Source organism: Amblyomma maculatum, chromosome 10, assembly GCF_055883805.1.
Source record: "Amblyomma maculatum isolate TAMU_Amacu chromosome 10, ASM5588380v1, whole genome shotgun sequence".
NCBI classification, from domain to species: domain Eukaryota; kingdom Metazoa; phylum Arthropoda; class Arachnida; order Ixodida; family Ixodidae; genus Amblyomma; species Amblyomma maculatum.
This window is the reverse complement of record NC_139353.1, coordinates 63,132,804-63,150,359: the sequence shown is the minus strand read 5'-3', so window position 1 is coordinate 63,150,359 and position 17,556 is coordinate 63,132,804. Positions and strand designations below refer to the sequence as shown.

At 46.7% G+C, this 17,556-nt stretch overlaps 1 protein-coding gene across 1 annotated transcript in view; it reads right to left on the bottom strand.

The window, feature by feature from the left end:
- LOC146176681 (uncharacterized) overlaps window positions 1-17,214 on the bottom strand; it is a 41,799-nt gene extending 24,585 nt beyond the window's left edge. Inside the window, exons 1-2 of the mRNA XM_084581357.1 lie at window positions 14,474-17,214; window positions 3,297-3,352 (exon numbers count right to left, since the gene is read on the bottom strand). Of these exons, the coding sequence (XP_084437483.1) occupies window positions 3,297-3,352; window positions 14,474-17,131 (2,714 nt within the window). The 5' untranslated portion in view covers window positions 17,132-17,214. The remainder of the gene's footprint in view (window positions 1-3,296; window positions 3,353-14,473) is intronic.
- Between the last annotated feature and the right edge of the window lie 342 nt (window positions 17,215-17,556).

The following is a 17,556-nucleotide window of genomic DNA, read 5'->3' as shown; positions in this document are numbered from 1 at the left end:
GCAGTGTATTTCGCGTCTGGGTTTGCTGAATGCAGAGTAGGTGACAGTAAGCAAGTCGAGTGAGATGTCAGCCAAACTGAACGATGGAGAGCAAGACTATCGAGTGGAAATTTCGAAGCAGATAAAATCAGATGACCCTCGCCAACCGCGACGACCCATCGCACGCGTGAGCTGATTGTAGATAATCGACATTTATCTCTAGCACGCGATCACATTGCTTTTTTTCCTACCCACATCATTCGAAATCTACCATTGCAGATAAAATACGGTCAGAAGAAACATTTATTACAACGGTATCTCCGCACCGAGTGTCCAGTCTGAAATTCCCTGGATCCACCACCTTTGCTGGGTTTGACCGGCGCTAAGCGCAAAAGAATGTGCCACTTGGTTGCAGTGGATCTCCTGCCAAAGAATCCGTCCTCACATGCTGCGTGCTTAGACTCAGGGACCATATCATCACTCACTCCTATAGAGATCACCAGATTGGCGAGCCTTTCTCAGGCGAAAATCGTAACTGGTCTAAATGGTTTAAGGAACAATTCCCAGCTGATACCAGTTAGATCCCAGTTGAATCCCAGTTGCCTCTAACTGGGATTCAACTGGGATCTAACTGGTATCAACTGGGAATCCAACTGGGATTTAACTGGGATCTAACTGGTATCAACTGGGAATTGTTCTTTAAACCCTTTACACCAGTTAGGATTTTCACGTGGGTTTTGGTTTCATTTCCATTCATTTATTAACTCTTTTCTACTTTAACAACTCATTTACGTGGTCAGGGAATAAAAAACGATTATCAAATATTAAAAATCGCCGACAACCTTGTATACAGCAGACAGACCACAAGAATGTCGTGGTTTAAAACAAACAGATCATACATGTGGTCTTCCTTCGAAGAAGAAATGAAGGGGGGGGGGGGGGGTAAGCACTGCCAGTCGAAAGCTCGGTGGGCAGCTGATTGCCCTTGGTCTTAAGTGTCGAACCAGTTCTGAGAACACGATACTAGGCTGAGAAAGGTGCGAGCTACTTGTCGTTCCTAAGAAGCGCTGTGTTTGTCACCATGAAAAGTGGCCCTGACATCTGTGACCATGGCACAGCGTATGGGGCGGCGGCTCACAAAAGAAAAGTGTCTAGAGCGCGATGAGTACAAGCAGCACCGAAGGACAGACAGCAAACTTTACACTCCTCTGCATCCACAATGAACTTAGCCGGGGGAAATCGAGGCGGTGACCAGAACAGGTCACGGGTATTCCCCTCAACCCACACGATGCCAAATATATCGTCACCGAAAATAAGCAAGTAAACTATGTGTTGTTTAATTTTTCCTAGGCTGAGTCAGAACATTGTTCATAAAAACTTACATGCATCATCTACAGGCGCTGTCGGCCTGAATCTGCTGCTCTGGTTACCACCATGTGAATGTATTTATTATAATAGGTTTATTATTAAGCTTATTACTCTCATAGTCATTGGACTCTGAATGCTGTACATAGTGGAAATGATGACACTTAATGATGATTAGGAAGCCGCATGAAATATTAGGTGTTTAGTGGCGCGAACAGCAGAAAATACTAAAGAAATAGCCGCCCCAGGCATTTAGAAGTAGAGCCAGTTTCGGCCTGAATACCCTCCGCATGCAAAACGCAGGTAAAAAATTTTAAGGAAGGTTAGAAACACCAGTGTTAAAATCATTAAAGTTGCGTACTCTCGGGCACAAAAGTCTCTGGACAGCACGTCTGGATTAGACAATTCACACAATGCAAACGATTTACCCAAATATTTCTATAGCACATATGAAATAACTAAAGTTCAACTTTCACATCCAACAGTGTAGTCAGAGACTAGTGGCCGATAGGTAAGTTATGCGCTTTGGTTGCAGTTCTTGTGGTCGACAAACTGCAGTCTCCGATAGTACACTACAAGATAGAGAATCGAGTTCTGATAAGTAGAATGTTTGAATCGATAAAAAAAATATATTCTGATTAACCCAAAAGAGCCCCAAATCGCGCGATTATGAACTCAGGTTGAAAAATCACAAAATAAAAAGGGGGGGGGGGGGGGGGGGGAGGGAGGTGCCGTGTTATCATGCTGCCCCTAAAAAAGGAATTGGTATAACAGACCTACCAACAAAATTTTCGGTAAACTTTTCTTTGGTGCGAAAGAAGAGGTAAGGATAAAAAGGTTTCATGACGATGAGGCTTGGTTTACGACAGGAATTTGAAGGTATGAAACGAGACGCTTTATGAAACGGTAAATTTCATAAAATCGCTATTGTATACCATAGCGATGGATAGCTCTATGGAAGCTTTATTCGCTTGGTCTGCGTGGATGATGCGAGTAATTTGAGTTTTGGTATAGCGCATCTGCGCATGAGGTCGCTGAGCGCTGTCACATTCGATCTTTGAGTTCACTGTACGCAAGCCGAGTTACAAGGAGTACGGGGTATTACAGCATGCTGAAGATTAAGCAAAAGGTCCTGGGAAGGCTCCCAAATCCTGCTCTTCTGTGGTTGTCGCCTCGTGTCAGGCATAGCTCACAAACTGTAGCTGGTCATATGGTCGAGCGGTCAGCAGAGCGTTTTCCCAGGTGGTGGGGGAGAAAAAGGGATGGTTGGTACTGCCACGAAGTGTGCGGACATGCCCATAGGTAGTGCAATATGTTTGTATATGGTACTTAGCGTGGGATTCAGTGGGGGTTTAGTAGAAGGTGGGATGAATTTTGTGTATGATATAGGGCGAAGGAAATGATTGGGTGTGATGTCTGCAGGCTACGCTTTGGGTCTTGACAAGGGAGTGGGATGGGGACAGCTATGTGGTCCGAATGACGTGGTTGTATAATGAAAATGTGATAACCGAGTGGTTCGTACATTGTTCGTCTACCCGTAGATTGAGAGAGAGACCTGCCGGGGCCAGGAATGGCCACGATAACTTTGTCTAAGTGGCGTCATCGGGTGGTTATAAAGAAAACACCATTCTGGTCAATAAAAGCATGGCCCTCTTTAGGCATAGGAATCATCATTACAATAAAAAACAAAGCACAATTTTGCGACAAAACATATGAGTTTTGTCACAGGCGAAGGGAAGTGAACACCGCGAGAAACACAGCAACAATGAAGAATTCGCACTCAGGTGAGGGGAAGAGCCGGACAATCTAAACGAAATAAATAGCGTGCGGAGTGCGAACGTACGCTAAAGCTCGATTCGAACTAACGTTTAGCGGATGTGCGTTGCGAACCACGCTATTTTGAAGCGTACGCTATGGCTCGCTTACGTCGGCGTACGCTACACTCGATCTACCTATTGTCGCGTGCATCTGCGAGCTTCTGGATGACCAGCACTTTGCTCGAGTGGAACTGCTCAAAAGAAAAAATGCAATGTTCATTTTACTGCAAGGGGAGAGCTGGTTCACAGGGGGCAAACTTCGAAATTCTTGAAACGGGATTAGCTGGATTAAAATAGGAAATAACAATAAGAACTTTTCGGTAAACGGGGCAAGCAAACTGAATGTTCTCAATTTTTAATAAAGGAAGTCTTTTTGGGGTATTCACAAAAATGGCTTGCATAGAGGTAATTTTTTTAGATGATTGCCTTTTGAAGGAACTTTGCCTGAAGAAATAATCTTTTTTTGCCTTGCAAAAAATGGAAATTCGCTTGTTTTCAACACAAAAGGAGTTTTGTAGCTACCTTGAATGTATGTTATTTTTTACTTTCTGGGCTATAAGGGTCATTTACAATCATCTTACTGCTTGAATCAAAATCTGGAGTTATACCGATATTATTTTAATACCGTCCTCTCTGCGCGAAAGAAAAGGCCGAATGCAGTGAGATATATAGTATAACTTGCGTGCGCGCTATTTAGTTACACAAATCTGATAACTTGTTGTGATCTCCCTTGTGCATGTTATGGACAATGCAGTGCAGGGAAGGCATTCAGAGCTGCTTTCTAGATTTCAGAGAAGCTACGCCATGGATTCTTTCTTTGTGACTTGGATTGTTCAACACCCTTGCATTTCTCACCCCGCAGTTCATGAACAGTTTTATACAGAGATCTCCTGGGCCTTTTTTCCCTTCAGAGCGGCGGTATGAATTTTTTGCATTGTTTCCAAGCTGACGCTGCCGAATAGTGGACTTGAACAGCCGCATTAGTTGTGCTCACCACGCACAGGTCGCAGAGTGAATGTGCTAGACTACATGCATTTGCTTAATTTTGCTCAAAGGCTGGATAAGGGGCTTCTCTGTCTCAAAGTGCTACGCCGTCGACTGCTAGAGCTACGTAAAATTGTCCACGAGAAAGTGCGCCCACGTGGTTAGATCTACTGAAATGCTATCTGTGAAAGCTGGGTGCTGCCAGAAATAACGCTGCGTCGATGAGCATTAAGTGGCCGAGCATACCCACTTCCAGCGAACCGCAATATGTGTTATCTTTTTGTGAACTTATCTTTCCTTTTTGTTACTCTGCTTCCCCTTTACCCGGAATACCTTTATCAAATGAACAGACGTCTGTGTTGCGAAAAACAAACCATGCACTCTTTGTACCCAAACGGATGTTGGTTTTGCATTTATATATACTTCACTCTTCACCAAATATATATTTTTGAATGCTTGCGTCAGAACAGCGCGTAAGCGAAATAAAAACCTGTGAAAAACGTGAGAATTGCTGCAGTGTGACTTGCCGAGGAAATACCTTTCAGATGAAAGAAATGATGGAATCTAGTTCCTGAAGTGCAAACAAGTAAAAGGTGAAGATGGACAAAGATAGAGATATATCCGAGAGTAAAACACTAGAAATTGACTGTATACATGTTTAGACCCAACGTGTTATTGTGTAGCAACGCAATTTCGCAGTTTGCATTTTATGACGGCATTCTGTCTTCCCGTTACTGCTTGACGATTTACGAAGTGAATTTGCCGTGTTTGAATTTCAGTAGAGCGTTGCTGTGTGACAATCTTGTTTTCATTACTAGCCTAAAGCAGGAATAACAAAGACAGAACTGTTTATACTGGAATGAAACATACCGCGGCATTCCCATTCCCTGATTTCGCCGATGTCGGTCTGTTCTTTCTTCCGTGTGTATGTATCGTCTTTGCCAAAAGTAACCATGCTGCTCCGAAGTCATACTGCCGGTTTTGCGTGGAGAAAGACAACTTCGAGCATATGATCTGGGCGTGCAAAGCCCATAAGCCTCCCTCAGAACTCTTGCCTGATCCCTCTAAAGAAGCTTGGGACAAGCTAAGGTCCAGCGATGACCGTGGCATTCAGTTCAAGGCCGTCGAATGGGCCGGCGTTGCCAAAAGTCTCCACGGCCTGCGGCACGCTAGCTGACTTCCCCTATTCACTTATTGTGAATAAATTTCATTCAGTCTCAGTCAGCCCAAGGCTGCCAAGGCAGACGAACGGCCGTGAGGCGGCGTTGCGTCCGCTGGCGCCAGCCGGTGCTCGTCAGCTCCGAGGGTGCAGCAGCTGAAGTAACTTCGTACTCTCCCTTTCGCTATTTGGATGATAAAAACTAGGTGTGTATGATATGCGGCCTGCGTTCTCACTTGTGCGAAGCCCAGTTGTGCTGGGAGATGGCGCAATTCGCTTTTCTCGGTAAATGCGAAAAGAAAAAAAAAAGAAACTGAGGTGATAGCAGGCACAGTGACTTCTGGGTGTTCGTTACTAGGAAGAATGTGCTAGGTTTAAGAGACAGTGTTTCCATAAATAAAAGTGTTCCGCGATTGCGAAAGGGATCATGTGCGCCTATTGGCTAACCATGAGGAAGGTTTCATTGCAGTTGGTTACTCATACCAAACCTTATCCACAGCAAATGCACGAATTTATTATAGTCAATCGCTGCACATAATTTTACAACCCCACCCAAGGCGCAAAGGGAGATAAGTGTTCTTGAAACGGTTCACAAGCTTTTCCGCATCTTTGTGCCGGAGACACATTACAGAAAGTGGCAGTACTCAGGGCATCTCGAAGAAAGCGTATTGAAATTCCCCGAGCTGCTTTATAATTCTTCAACTTACAGGCGCGTGAAACAAGCTGAAAAGCGCAATTGCGCTGGTGCGTTTCAGCAGAGGAATACAGAACGCAAGCACTTACACTTATATAGCGAAAAACGCGACCTATATCAGCTTCGAGGAGAATAACACCGCTGCAATACTGAGCGCTCACGCTGCGCACTACCGGACTTTGCACACGTGAAAACGCGGCCCGCACATCATACCCGCCTAGTTTTTTATCATCCAAATAGCGAGAGTGGAGGTACGAAGCTACATTAGCTGCTTCATCGGGGCTGACAAGCACCGACAAGGTGCTGCACCAGTGAGCGCAACGCCGCCATACGTACGCGCGCCTGCTCCGGCAGCCTTCAGAGCAGTCTGGTTACTTTTGGCAAGGACGGCACGGCACGTACGTGTGTAAGACTCGGCAAGTAGAAGTTTATTTGTTTCTTACAGACAGAGTGTGAGATTAGAAGTTGATAAAGTTTATTCGTGTATGTGACACTTTCTGAGGAAGGACGTAGGCATGGATGTGCCGTCTTTGCCAAAAGTAACCAAGCTGCCCGATTTGCTCCTTAGCCCTGTAGTTAAGCGTTTTACAGGACATGCCAAATTATTAATCACCTGTGCGGAAAAAAAAGTACATCACTCTTATCTGTAAAGACCATTTTTTGCCTTTTGAAATAGATCAAAGGCTCCAAACAGGGTTGAGAAGAAAACCCTGCAGCCTGGTTACTTTTGGCAAAGACGGTGCTGTCATGACCCTATAAAGGCCTTGGCGTTCCTTGACGCTTGTTCGTTGCAGTGGTCACTGAATTGTCGAATTGGCGGTATGGCGTCGCTCCTGTCGCGCGACGTTTTTATAACTGCGTGACATTCTGACACAAGCCAGAAGTGCCTGATGCGGATTCGAAGCGTATACGAACTTTCTAGGTTCTTTTTTTTCGCCGCGTCAGCGCTCTCTTGTCACAACGTCATCACGCCACCGCTTTCTCCCATGGCGTCACATTGTTGCTACGATGCGCCGTGACATCACCGGCGGTGGTCTCCATGGCAACTGCGTTTGGCATGAAGCTAGACAAGGAGAATATAAATATGTTTCTCGTTTTCTCGGCGTGGTTTAATCGGTAAAGACGCTCGGCTGGTGATCGGAATGGTAGGAGTTCAATTCCCGGTGAAGGATGGTTTTTTTTCTTAAAGGCTTTCACCTTCTATAATAAACTATTGATGACGTCATCAGTTTGATTAAAAGCTATACGGTGACAGACACATGACCGGCCACACTGGCGATTCATGAGCTATATAAGGCTATATATAAGCTATATACGGTTAGTATAGTCCATCCTCAGCCTTACTACACTCACTGCAGGACGAAGGCCTCTCCCATATTCCTCCATTTAACCCGGTCATGTGCTAGCTGCATCTACTTGACCCCTGCGAACTTCACCTCATCCGCCCACCTAACTTTCTGCCGCCCCCTGCTACTCTTTCCTTCCCTTTGAATCTAGTTTGTTGCCCCCTAAGCGACCATCGGTTATCCTTTCTTCGCGCTACATGTCCTGTCCATGCCCATTTCTTCTTGATTTCAACTAAAATGTCGGTGACTTGAGTTATTTATTTACCTCATCCGCCCACCTAACTTTCTGCCGCCCCCTTCTATGATTTCCTTCCCTTTGAATCCAGTTTCTTGCCCCCTAAGCGATCAACGATTATCCTTTCTTTGCGCTTCATGTCCTATCCATGCCCAATTCTTCTTGATTTCCACCAGAATGTCAGTGGCTTGAGTTATTTCTCTGACCCACTCTGCAAGTTTCCTATCTCTTAACGTTATCCCTACCAATTTTCTTTCCATAGCCCTCTGCGTTGTCCTCAACTTAAGTAGAACTCCCTTGGTTAGCCTCCACGTTTCAGCCCCATAGGTGAGTACAGGCAAGATGCAACTGTTGTATACTTTCCTCTTGAGCGATACCGGTAAGATGCTAGTCATAATCTTGGTGTGCTTGCCTAATGCACTCCATCCCAGTCTTAATCTCCTCGTTAGTTTCCTTTCAGGGTCCGGATCTGCGGTTGCTATCTGTCCTAAGTAGATATATTCGCCTACTATTTCCAGTACTTCGCTACCTAACGTAAACTGCTGTTCCTTCCCTAGGCTATTGAACATTACCTTAATCTTCTTAGTAATTATATGCAACTCTATATATGGACACGATGACTTCCGCGATGCCTGGGTCGCGTGCAGAATACGGCTTTACTAAGATGCACATATTTGTTAAATCTATAATTCCGACTACTAAGGTAGCTTTAATTGAAATAATAGGAATGAATGCCTAAATATTCATGGTGATATCTATCAGAGCTGCCAGTAACTGATTTTGCCTCGCTGTCGATGGCACCACCGCTATATCTAAAGCGGCGTCTTTGGCTACGTATTTTTTTTTTTGGAAGCACCTTGTTATTTTATCAAGCATGATTAAATAATAAATTAGCAGTAGTTGATCGAAGGACAGAAAAGTAGCTAGGCTGCCTTAACTTGGTGTGAATGAAAATAACTGTCTGTATGATGCTGTGACATAGTCATGAAACGTATAGTGTTGTAGCATATCAAGCTACGCGACAGTTCGCGCGCCAGTTTTCCTAGCCCACAGCCGAGGAGTGGAATGCTTTCTTGCCTGCGCGACGTGGCTGTTGCTGTCTTCACCTGTTAAGCTAAGTGCATGCGCCGTTGTACGGGGAGGCTTAAAGGGGGCTCACAGGGTGGAGCGGTTAGCGGACGCCGGCTAATTTGGCTCTTCTTTGTGGGGGTATGCTTTACGGCCGACTCCGTTCTCAAACAAGGTTAACCGGCTACGAAGGGGCGAGTCCTTGTAAGCTCTCGTCCGAGCCGCCAAACGGGGTCAGTTAACACACGGACACCGGGGGGTTTGGGGGAGTGGTATTTTTATCGCTCTGGACAACACGCCGCTTGACGGACCGAATGCCCCCGAAACGGGTGGCGATGGCTGAGAGCGGACGGAGCGTAGCGTGTGGTACCGACTGTGAATTTGTTTTCTTTGTATTTTGGTTGCCGCTTTTGTGTGTTTGTGCACCAAGCAGAAATGCGTCGCGTCCTCCTGGAATTTACACGGCCCTTGCGAATAAACAACTTCGAGTGCACCAGCGTGCTACTGATTCTTAACTTTTAAAGTAATTCTTCTCAATGGCTCCGATAAGCTCATATTCTATTTGTCTTCAGGGTCTTCAGTATCCTAGGGAAGTGTACTTAAGGGCGGGTTTTGGCGCCAAGTGGACGAGAAACAGCCACCATCCGAGATGTTGCTCGGGACCTCTGATCGGAAGATGTTGCGCGTCCCTGGGCATGACTGACTGCTTTGTTGTTTAGTCTCAGTTTGTCGTTTAATTTGTATCAGTTCATTAGATTTAAGCAATGTTCGGCCTTATCTTTATTAAATTGAGTAAACCAATGCTGTCAATTTATACGTGCTGGTCCCCTTCTTTGATGTGGCGGAGCCATCGTGCCATCAAGGACAAACACTTCGTTACAGTACATTCGCTTCAGGTACTCCATTCTTCTACCATGGTTGCTGTGACGAGAGGACACAGCATAGCGCCACAATCCGCTCAAGCTTGATTTCCTTGACCAGTTGAAAATAGAATTTTCTGCCTAAACCATGAGGTCTACACTCGTTGATGCTAAATTATGCCACTATTTTCATACTAATGTCCGGCAGCAGAAGGCCCTTTAAAAGGTGGTGCTTATCTGCCCTCAAACTGTATTTTTTTTTATTATTGTTAGTATCTGGAAGTTACAAATAGGATACACATTGTAAACGGATGTCAATTTAACCCCGTAACCAAAGATTTATGCGACACTTTTCGAGCTCGTAACGCAGGCATCGACGCGGCAAAGTCCCGACGAGACCCAAGGTGGAAAGGGCTAAAAAAAAGTAGACAGCACATGCTGGTAGACGGAGAGCGCGGAATGTATTTGCCGCTATTCACATTAGTGACGGCCTTAGAAAACGACGATTATGACAGAGCAAGGCCAATTTTCCCCTAATCGTTTCTCGTGACTGCATTATTAGTATGAAGACAGATTAAGTCAGCAAAAACGGACTAGCTAAGGTACAGACGGTGGAGACGGTGGGCATGTACTGTTTTCCTTTCTGCCAAGCTTGGTTGGTGCAGTTCGCATTTGAAACGCAAAGAAGAATAAGAATAAATGGGTCTGCGTACATGCACGGACATCGGCGTTGTACAACGTCTGGGCATATTCCATTTAAAGCGTATTGCGTGACAGCCGTCGAGAGCGACACGGGAAACGAAACTTTGGGTGAGGAGGGACGCTAGGCGTGGGAAAGGAGGCTGTTGTTCAAGGCCTCGAGCGAGGCTGCTTTTCGAAGTGAACAACAGCGAGAATAATGATATATGCGAGGATGAAACAAAACACGGCTTGACATTCACGCACATCACGGGTGAAAATAGCAACGCACAATGTCCTTGTGATGCCAACTGCGAATATTCCATGCTCGCGACAGCATGCACGGATGGGGTATCTGCATCGCATCTTCTTGGCGCTTCGGCTTTCAAAAGTAGCTTCTTTGTGATGATCACGGCGGACATAAATACCCACTTTAGAAGTGGTAACCACAGCATAGGTCTGTGGGAAACGAGTCGGGTGCAAGTTTCCGTTGGCAATAATGTATACAATTAAGCCTTGGCATCCGTTCAGCAGCAGTCAACACGAACGACGCAGCGTTCAGATTGCGGCGCCCTATAACGTCTCCGTCAACTCACTGTAATTAAAACGCGATGTGGTCGCAGACGACGGCTTAGTTGTTAACAGGCGGTTTAAAGAGAAAACTGTGCTACATGCCACAGCTTTTCCAATTTCGACGACGTCTCGCTGTGTATATTTGAAGCATTGTGAAATTCAGGGACGTGAGGGAAAAATAAAATTAGTCGATCTGTTTATTCTTGTTGGAAAATTTGTATGCCATTAAGATATTCATCATTACAATATTTTATGCGCGCGTAGCACTTTAAGAGCAGTCGTCGTAATTGTGTAACTGCGCCTAGCAGATTGCTGAAGAGAATTTAATTGCGAACATTGAATTTATACTGCACCGTTTCTTTAATAGCGAGGCGTTCTATAGCACGTAATCCATCCACTCAGTTAAAGAGACCTGCACCTCTTCCTCTACTTACCACTCTGACTGGTGGACGGCATCCCCTGTGAACAGGGATTCGCTCAGAATCACGTGAGAGACTAGCCACCTTGACTGGTGAACAACATGTCCAAGCTGCCAGCGGTCGGATGAGTACACTTTATCATTTCACAGAGCAGAAAAAGCCTAGCAAGAAAGTAATCCCACATCTTATGCTAGCCTTGTAGAATTATATTTGTAGACGTAATCTTGTGAAACAATCTTTAAAATGGCGCTTTTTTAGAACTTTAGAAAAAAAAAATAAAAAAATAAACTTAGAGATGGAACTAGTAATTAAGCACTGCAATTTATTTAATGTTGCTTACTTGCTTCTGAGGACTCTCGTCTTAAAAACAGCATCTGTGTACTGTCTCTGCGGTTCAAGTTTCTGTTAATAATTTGTCATTACAGCAGTGGTAATGGCGGTTCAGGTAATCTGAAAATATCCCACAATTGATACTGCTCTATGGATTTGTTGCCCGCTTGAGCGTTGTGCTGTGAAAAAGCCTATTTAATGGCTGCCGCCACAGTAAGCGAAACCGCACTCGAGAAAGCATGATTGACGCTATCGCTCTGGAGTCACTGTGTTTGTAGTCGGTTTACTTGCGTGGCTCGGCTTGATATCGCTGCTTCCGCGAAGACGGACACGCCACTGTGAAATATCGCGCGAGCAGCCACAGATTGCTAAGGAATACGCTTCATGCATATATGCGCATCCTAGCCGGTTCACCCGACAGAGTGAGGAGTCATACGGGACTGGTCTTAACAAACATCAACGCGCAGGATTTGGAAATATTCAGTATGTGCCTTCTTTAACATGCAGCATTATTTAAGCATGACGCACTGACGGAACAGCTAGCCCAGTAGAGTACCACAATTAAAACTACCCTCCAAAAACGAAATCAATAAAAGGTACGAAAGAGGTTGCCGACATTGAAAGGATATGCAACAACTATATCGGCTAAGGTTCTGCTTGACTGGAAAGAGGTCAGCAAAACGCTGACCTCGAGGTGTCCCCGCGGCTGCTAAATCCTGTTAATGCGTTGGTGCAAATTTAGCGCCGGTATTTCCATCAACCCCTGACGCCTTACCGGTATCGCTCAAGAGAAAAGTATACGACAATTGCATCTTACCTGTGCTCATTTATAGGGCTGAAATGTGGAGGCTAAAAAAGAGGGTTCTACTTAAATTGAGGACAACCCAGAGGGCTATGGAACGAAAAATGGTAGGGGTAACATTAAGAGATAGGAAGCGTGCAGAGTGGGTCAGAGAGATAACTCGAGTTAATGGCATTCTAGTGGAAATCAAGAAGAAGAAATGGGCACAGGGAAGGCATGCAGCGCGAAGATATGATAATCGATGGTCGCATAGTGTAACAAATTGGATTCCAAAGGAAGGAAAGCGTAGCAGGGGCCGGCAGAAGGTTATGTGGGCGGGTGAGGTTAAGAAGTTTGCTGGGGTCACGTTAATACAGCTAACACAGAACCGGATTAATTGGAGGAATACTGGAGAGGCCATCGCCCTGCAGTGGGTATAGTCAGGCTGATGCTGCTTCTGGTGATAATGATGATGACTTAGGTATACTGCCAGCGCACAGCTGATGGTGGAGCTGTAGTCCTGACACATATCGCTTAAGCTCATAAGGTTTACAAGCGTATGCTCATTTATCGGGCGACGGCACACTAGAACATCCAAGGCTAGCCAATGCGTGGAGGCTTCAAGTGGAGTCTAATAAATAGTTCAATTTTGCCGCTGCCTACACTTCCGCTCACCGTAGCGCGCACGTCAAACCTAGGCTGGTGTTGCGTTGGTACTGCTCCGGTAGCGGACCAACGGGTAGCGAAAAGCCGAGTCAGACGTCGGGCTGCATGCACTTCAATATTGGGCGGTGGTCACCCAAGCAGAGACTGGCCGAGAGTTAGAGAGAACTTAACGAAGGTTTATTTACATGGTGAATCTGAGAAGGTACACACTGGAGAGCACTCGTGCTCTCGTTTTTAACAACTTTTTTGTCCCCAAGTACCTAGTTGGGGAATTTTCTATTTTGTCAAAGTCCAATCACATTTGAGTTCCTGATCTGCTGGCATTCGGGAACCGCCCACTAGAACGTCCTCCCAGCGCACTCTTTCCACTTTAGCGGCACGATGGCGACTCCGCCGGGGGAAGTCAGGCATGGGGGTCCCAAGGAGGCTTGCTGGCTGTCCAAGGTCGGAACCGCGCGCCACCCACGCGGACCCCTCGCGCGGGAGCACTCCGCGGGAAAGGAATGCGGTGACCGTTCTTCTCCACGGGGGGGAGATGACCCGCTCTCTCTCCTCGGTGCTAACACGCAGGCGCCGCGGCTCTCTGTTTCCAAACACAGGCGCGCCCGCTCTTCGGCGAATTCGTTAGCGCCTCTGCGCACAGTCCTCCGGACACAAACTGGGGCAACTGCTGCCGTCGCTGCCGATATGCGACACCGCGTTGCTGCGTCCTGGGTGGTTCTGGTCCACGAACTCCGAGGTGGTCGCGTGCAGTCTTCTTAGAAAAACGGACGCCCATCTCGACACGTGCACCGTCTCGTTACTCGGGAAGTTCGAAACGTAACAGCTTCTCCGGCGGCGGTTGAAGATCCCGATGCACAAAGGTCAGCAACCATTGTCCAGAGGGATACACGATGTCGTTCTGGTTCGGTTCACTGTTGCTGATGTTCTGCTGCCTCCAACGGACTCTGCAGCTCCTCGTTGCTTCTTGTCAAGACTATGGAGGGCTTCTTGATCTCTGCAGACCAGCTCATTCACCGGAAAGACAGCATCAGTTTGAACAACACGAAAATCACAGCCGCAAAGACGGCAAGCGCCAGGACTCTCTCCACGAGATCCACCAGGCTCTCATACCAATATTACTGTAATCCTTTTACTACTACTTCAGCACTTGATACAACCAGAACATTATTCATTCACACAAACACAATGTTCAAGATTAAAAGAAAAATGGTAATTATGCAAACCTATGCCAGGAAAAAAAACATACCCAAGCCAGACTCATCGATGCTATCAATAACACCAAAAGCATTGACTTAAGTCATCGGCATTGCCGTTAGGTTTACCGTGGCTCTATCTTTCTCTTTCCGGGCAAGCTAGCTAGACAGCGCGTGTCGGACAGTCTCTGAATGACTTCCGCTGGGCTCTCCCATTGAACTTCCAATTTATTTTTCTGGGACGGTTCTAGCACCATTACCGCGTCTCTAGCTTCAAGACAGCGTAATCTCGCTGTTCGGTCATTGCACTGTTTGGCCCTCACCTGCGCTTTACTCATTTCGCCTCCCGCGAGCTCCTGCCCCTTGTGCAACCTTTCAAGCAGCGCGAGCACGTATTCGACCATCGTAGGGTTCTCTTCCCTGCCCTCACGCGATTCCCGAAGAAAGCGTAGTAGCGATCGCAGGGAGCGGCCGTTGACCATTTCGGCCGGCAAGAACCCCGTGGCCTCATGAGGCACGGTTCTCAGCGCAAACATTGTTGCATGCAAACAGGCATCCCAGTCGGTTTTGCGATCAAAACACAGGGCTCTCAGTATGCGTTTCATTACCGAGTGCATCTTTTCTACCGGGTTGGACTGCTGGTGGTACACTGAACTATGGATTAATTTAATCCCACACTTCTCCAGGAAAGTTGTATTCAGTGCGCTGGTAAGAACAGTCCCCTGATCTGACTGTATTTCAGCGGGAAACCCAACCCGTGCGAAAATGGACATGAGTGCGTTCACAATTTCCATTGAGCTTAACTCCTTCAGGGCCACTGCCTCAGCAAACTTGGAGGCAGGACAGATTACTGTCAAAATGTGGCTGCAACCAGTCTTAGTCCTTGGAAGGGGACCAACAGTGTCGATCACGAGTCGTCGAAATGGCTCCGTGATCACAGGCACTAGCTTCACTGGGGCTCTCGCCTTATCTCCCGGCTTGCCCACCCGTTGACATGTGTCGCAGGTCCTTACCAAATTTTCCACCTCCCGAAAACATCCCGGCCAGTAATATTCCTGCAACAACCGATTCTTTGTTTTCTTGAGCCCTAAATGACCTGACTGGGAGCTCTTGTGAACCAAGTGCAAAAGATCACCGCGGTAGCGTTTTGGTACGACCAATTGGTCGACCTGCACTCCTCTGCGATCACGATACTTTCGATAAAGTATTCCGGACCTTTCTAAGAATATCACGTTTTTCTTCGCGATACCTTTACTCTTCATGTGCCTAAGATTCTGCAGTGTGGAATCGGCTCTTTGCTCGGCTATCAGGGACGATCGGTCCACCCCCAGCAATCTTTGCAAGCTGTCAGATGGCGGCGTTATGAGAAGCTCCCGACAGGCCTCTTTAAACTCCATACCATCCTCGTTAGTCGACGCGTGGATTGCCTCTGTCGTGTCTAACGGCTCATGTTCTGCCGCATCAACGCCACCTGACGCTTCCAGTATGCTGGCTTTAGCAGCCCGGTTTCTTGCTTTCGAGCGAGTCAACCCTTGGGCAGCCCCCTCTCCGAACACTAGTCCCTTCTGCTGTAACAGTTGGTCAGATCTGTTCGAGAAAAGATAGGGGTACTGCTTCGACAGACTGGCTGACACGGCAGCCTCTGTGCGAAGTACGCCAAATGGACCTTTAATGCTGACATTAGCGATTGGAAGGCACACGCTATTTGCTTCCACCGCTTGTTTAATCCATGTGCACTCTCCAGTGAAATTTTCTGGCTCTACATACGAAGGATGAACTACATCCATTGTAGCCGCCGAATCTCGAAGCACGCGACACGGTTTTCCGTTCACGACGAGATCTCGTAAGTATGGCTCTAAAAGCCGCATACTTTCATTGTTGCTGTTCACTGACAAGCAAACAATCTTTGGGCTTTTGCAAGCCGCAGCTAAATGTCCCGGCTTTTGGCAGTTGTAACAAACCAATTGCCGTCTCTTTTCAAAAGCTTTCTTCTGACCGTTTTCTGCTTCAAGTGCTTCCTCTCTTACGATCACACTTCTTTCTGAGACGTCTACGCCTCGTGCTTGCTGTCTCTCTTCTACAGGCTGCCCTCTCCATCCAGCTGCTTTCCTATTCTGGTATTTAGGGCTTTCCGTCCTGTCCAGCGCACGGCGCGAGACGAACTCTTCTGCCAGTTCTGCTGCCTTCGAAACAGTCGCAACTTCTGGCCTGTCTTGCACCCAATGCCTTACTTCATCAGGCAAGCAAGAGTAGAACTGCTCGAGTCCGAAGCATTGCAACATTCTTTGGCTTTCGTCATAAGCTTTAGCTTCTTTGAGCCATTCCCCCAAGTTAGCCATAAGCTTATACGCGAACTCCGGGTACGACTCATCATTCTCCTTTTTAGCTTTGCGAAATTTTTGCCGGAAAGCTTCCGCTGACATTCTATACTTTTTGAGCAGACTAGATTTAACCTTATAGTAATCATCTGCATCTTCTTTAGTCAAGCGGGCTATCACATCTGCCGCCTCACAAGGCAACAGTGTCAGCAAGCACTGTGGCCAAGTTGCTTTGCTAAACCCTGCCTTCTCGCACGTGCGCTCAAAGTTTACCAAGAACAGACCTATGTCCTCTCCTTTCCTATAAGGTTGCATAAGGTCTTTCATGCGGAACGACTTGCGTTCTACTGTGCCCGATGCTACGCTCTCATCACTTTCATTTCGAGCTTTTAGCACCTGCAGTTCGAGACGCTTCAGCTCAAGTTCCTGCTCTAAGCGCTTACTCTCTTCAGCCATGCGTTTCTCATTTTTTTCTTCTGCTTCCCTCTTTGATTTCTCTCTCTCAGCAATCAGCTCCAGGCATTCCGAGAGCTCATCGTCGTCTGCCTCAAGTGCCTCAATAGCCTCAACGATATCTGGCTTTCTCGTTTGGTCCTGAAGATCCAAACCCAGACTTTTGGCCAACTCCAGCAAAAGTGGCTTTTTCAACACTTTCAAATTCATGGTTATCCCGAGTGCTGCAATTTCTTCCTTTTAGAAATCTCTTATCGTCACGTACTTTCAAGTCCCGTGCTAACGATAAACAATTCCCACCACTTTTGTAAACTTACTTACTACAAAGCCTGGTAAAACCTCAGTGAAGAAAAGCCAAGCACTCACCGAACCTTGCAACCATGATTCCAGCGGAGTCCATCCCGACGCTGCCAACCAGCTTTTGCGTTGGTACTGCTCCGGTAGCGGACCAACGGGTAGCGAAAAGCCGAGTCAGACGTCGGGCTGCATGCACTTCAATATTGGGCGGTGGTCACCCAAGCAGAGACTGGCCGAGAGTTAGAGAGAACTTAACGAAGGTTTATTTACATGGTGAATCTGAGAAGGTACACACTGGAGAGCACTCGTGCTCTCGTTTTTAACAACTTTTTTGTCCC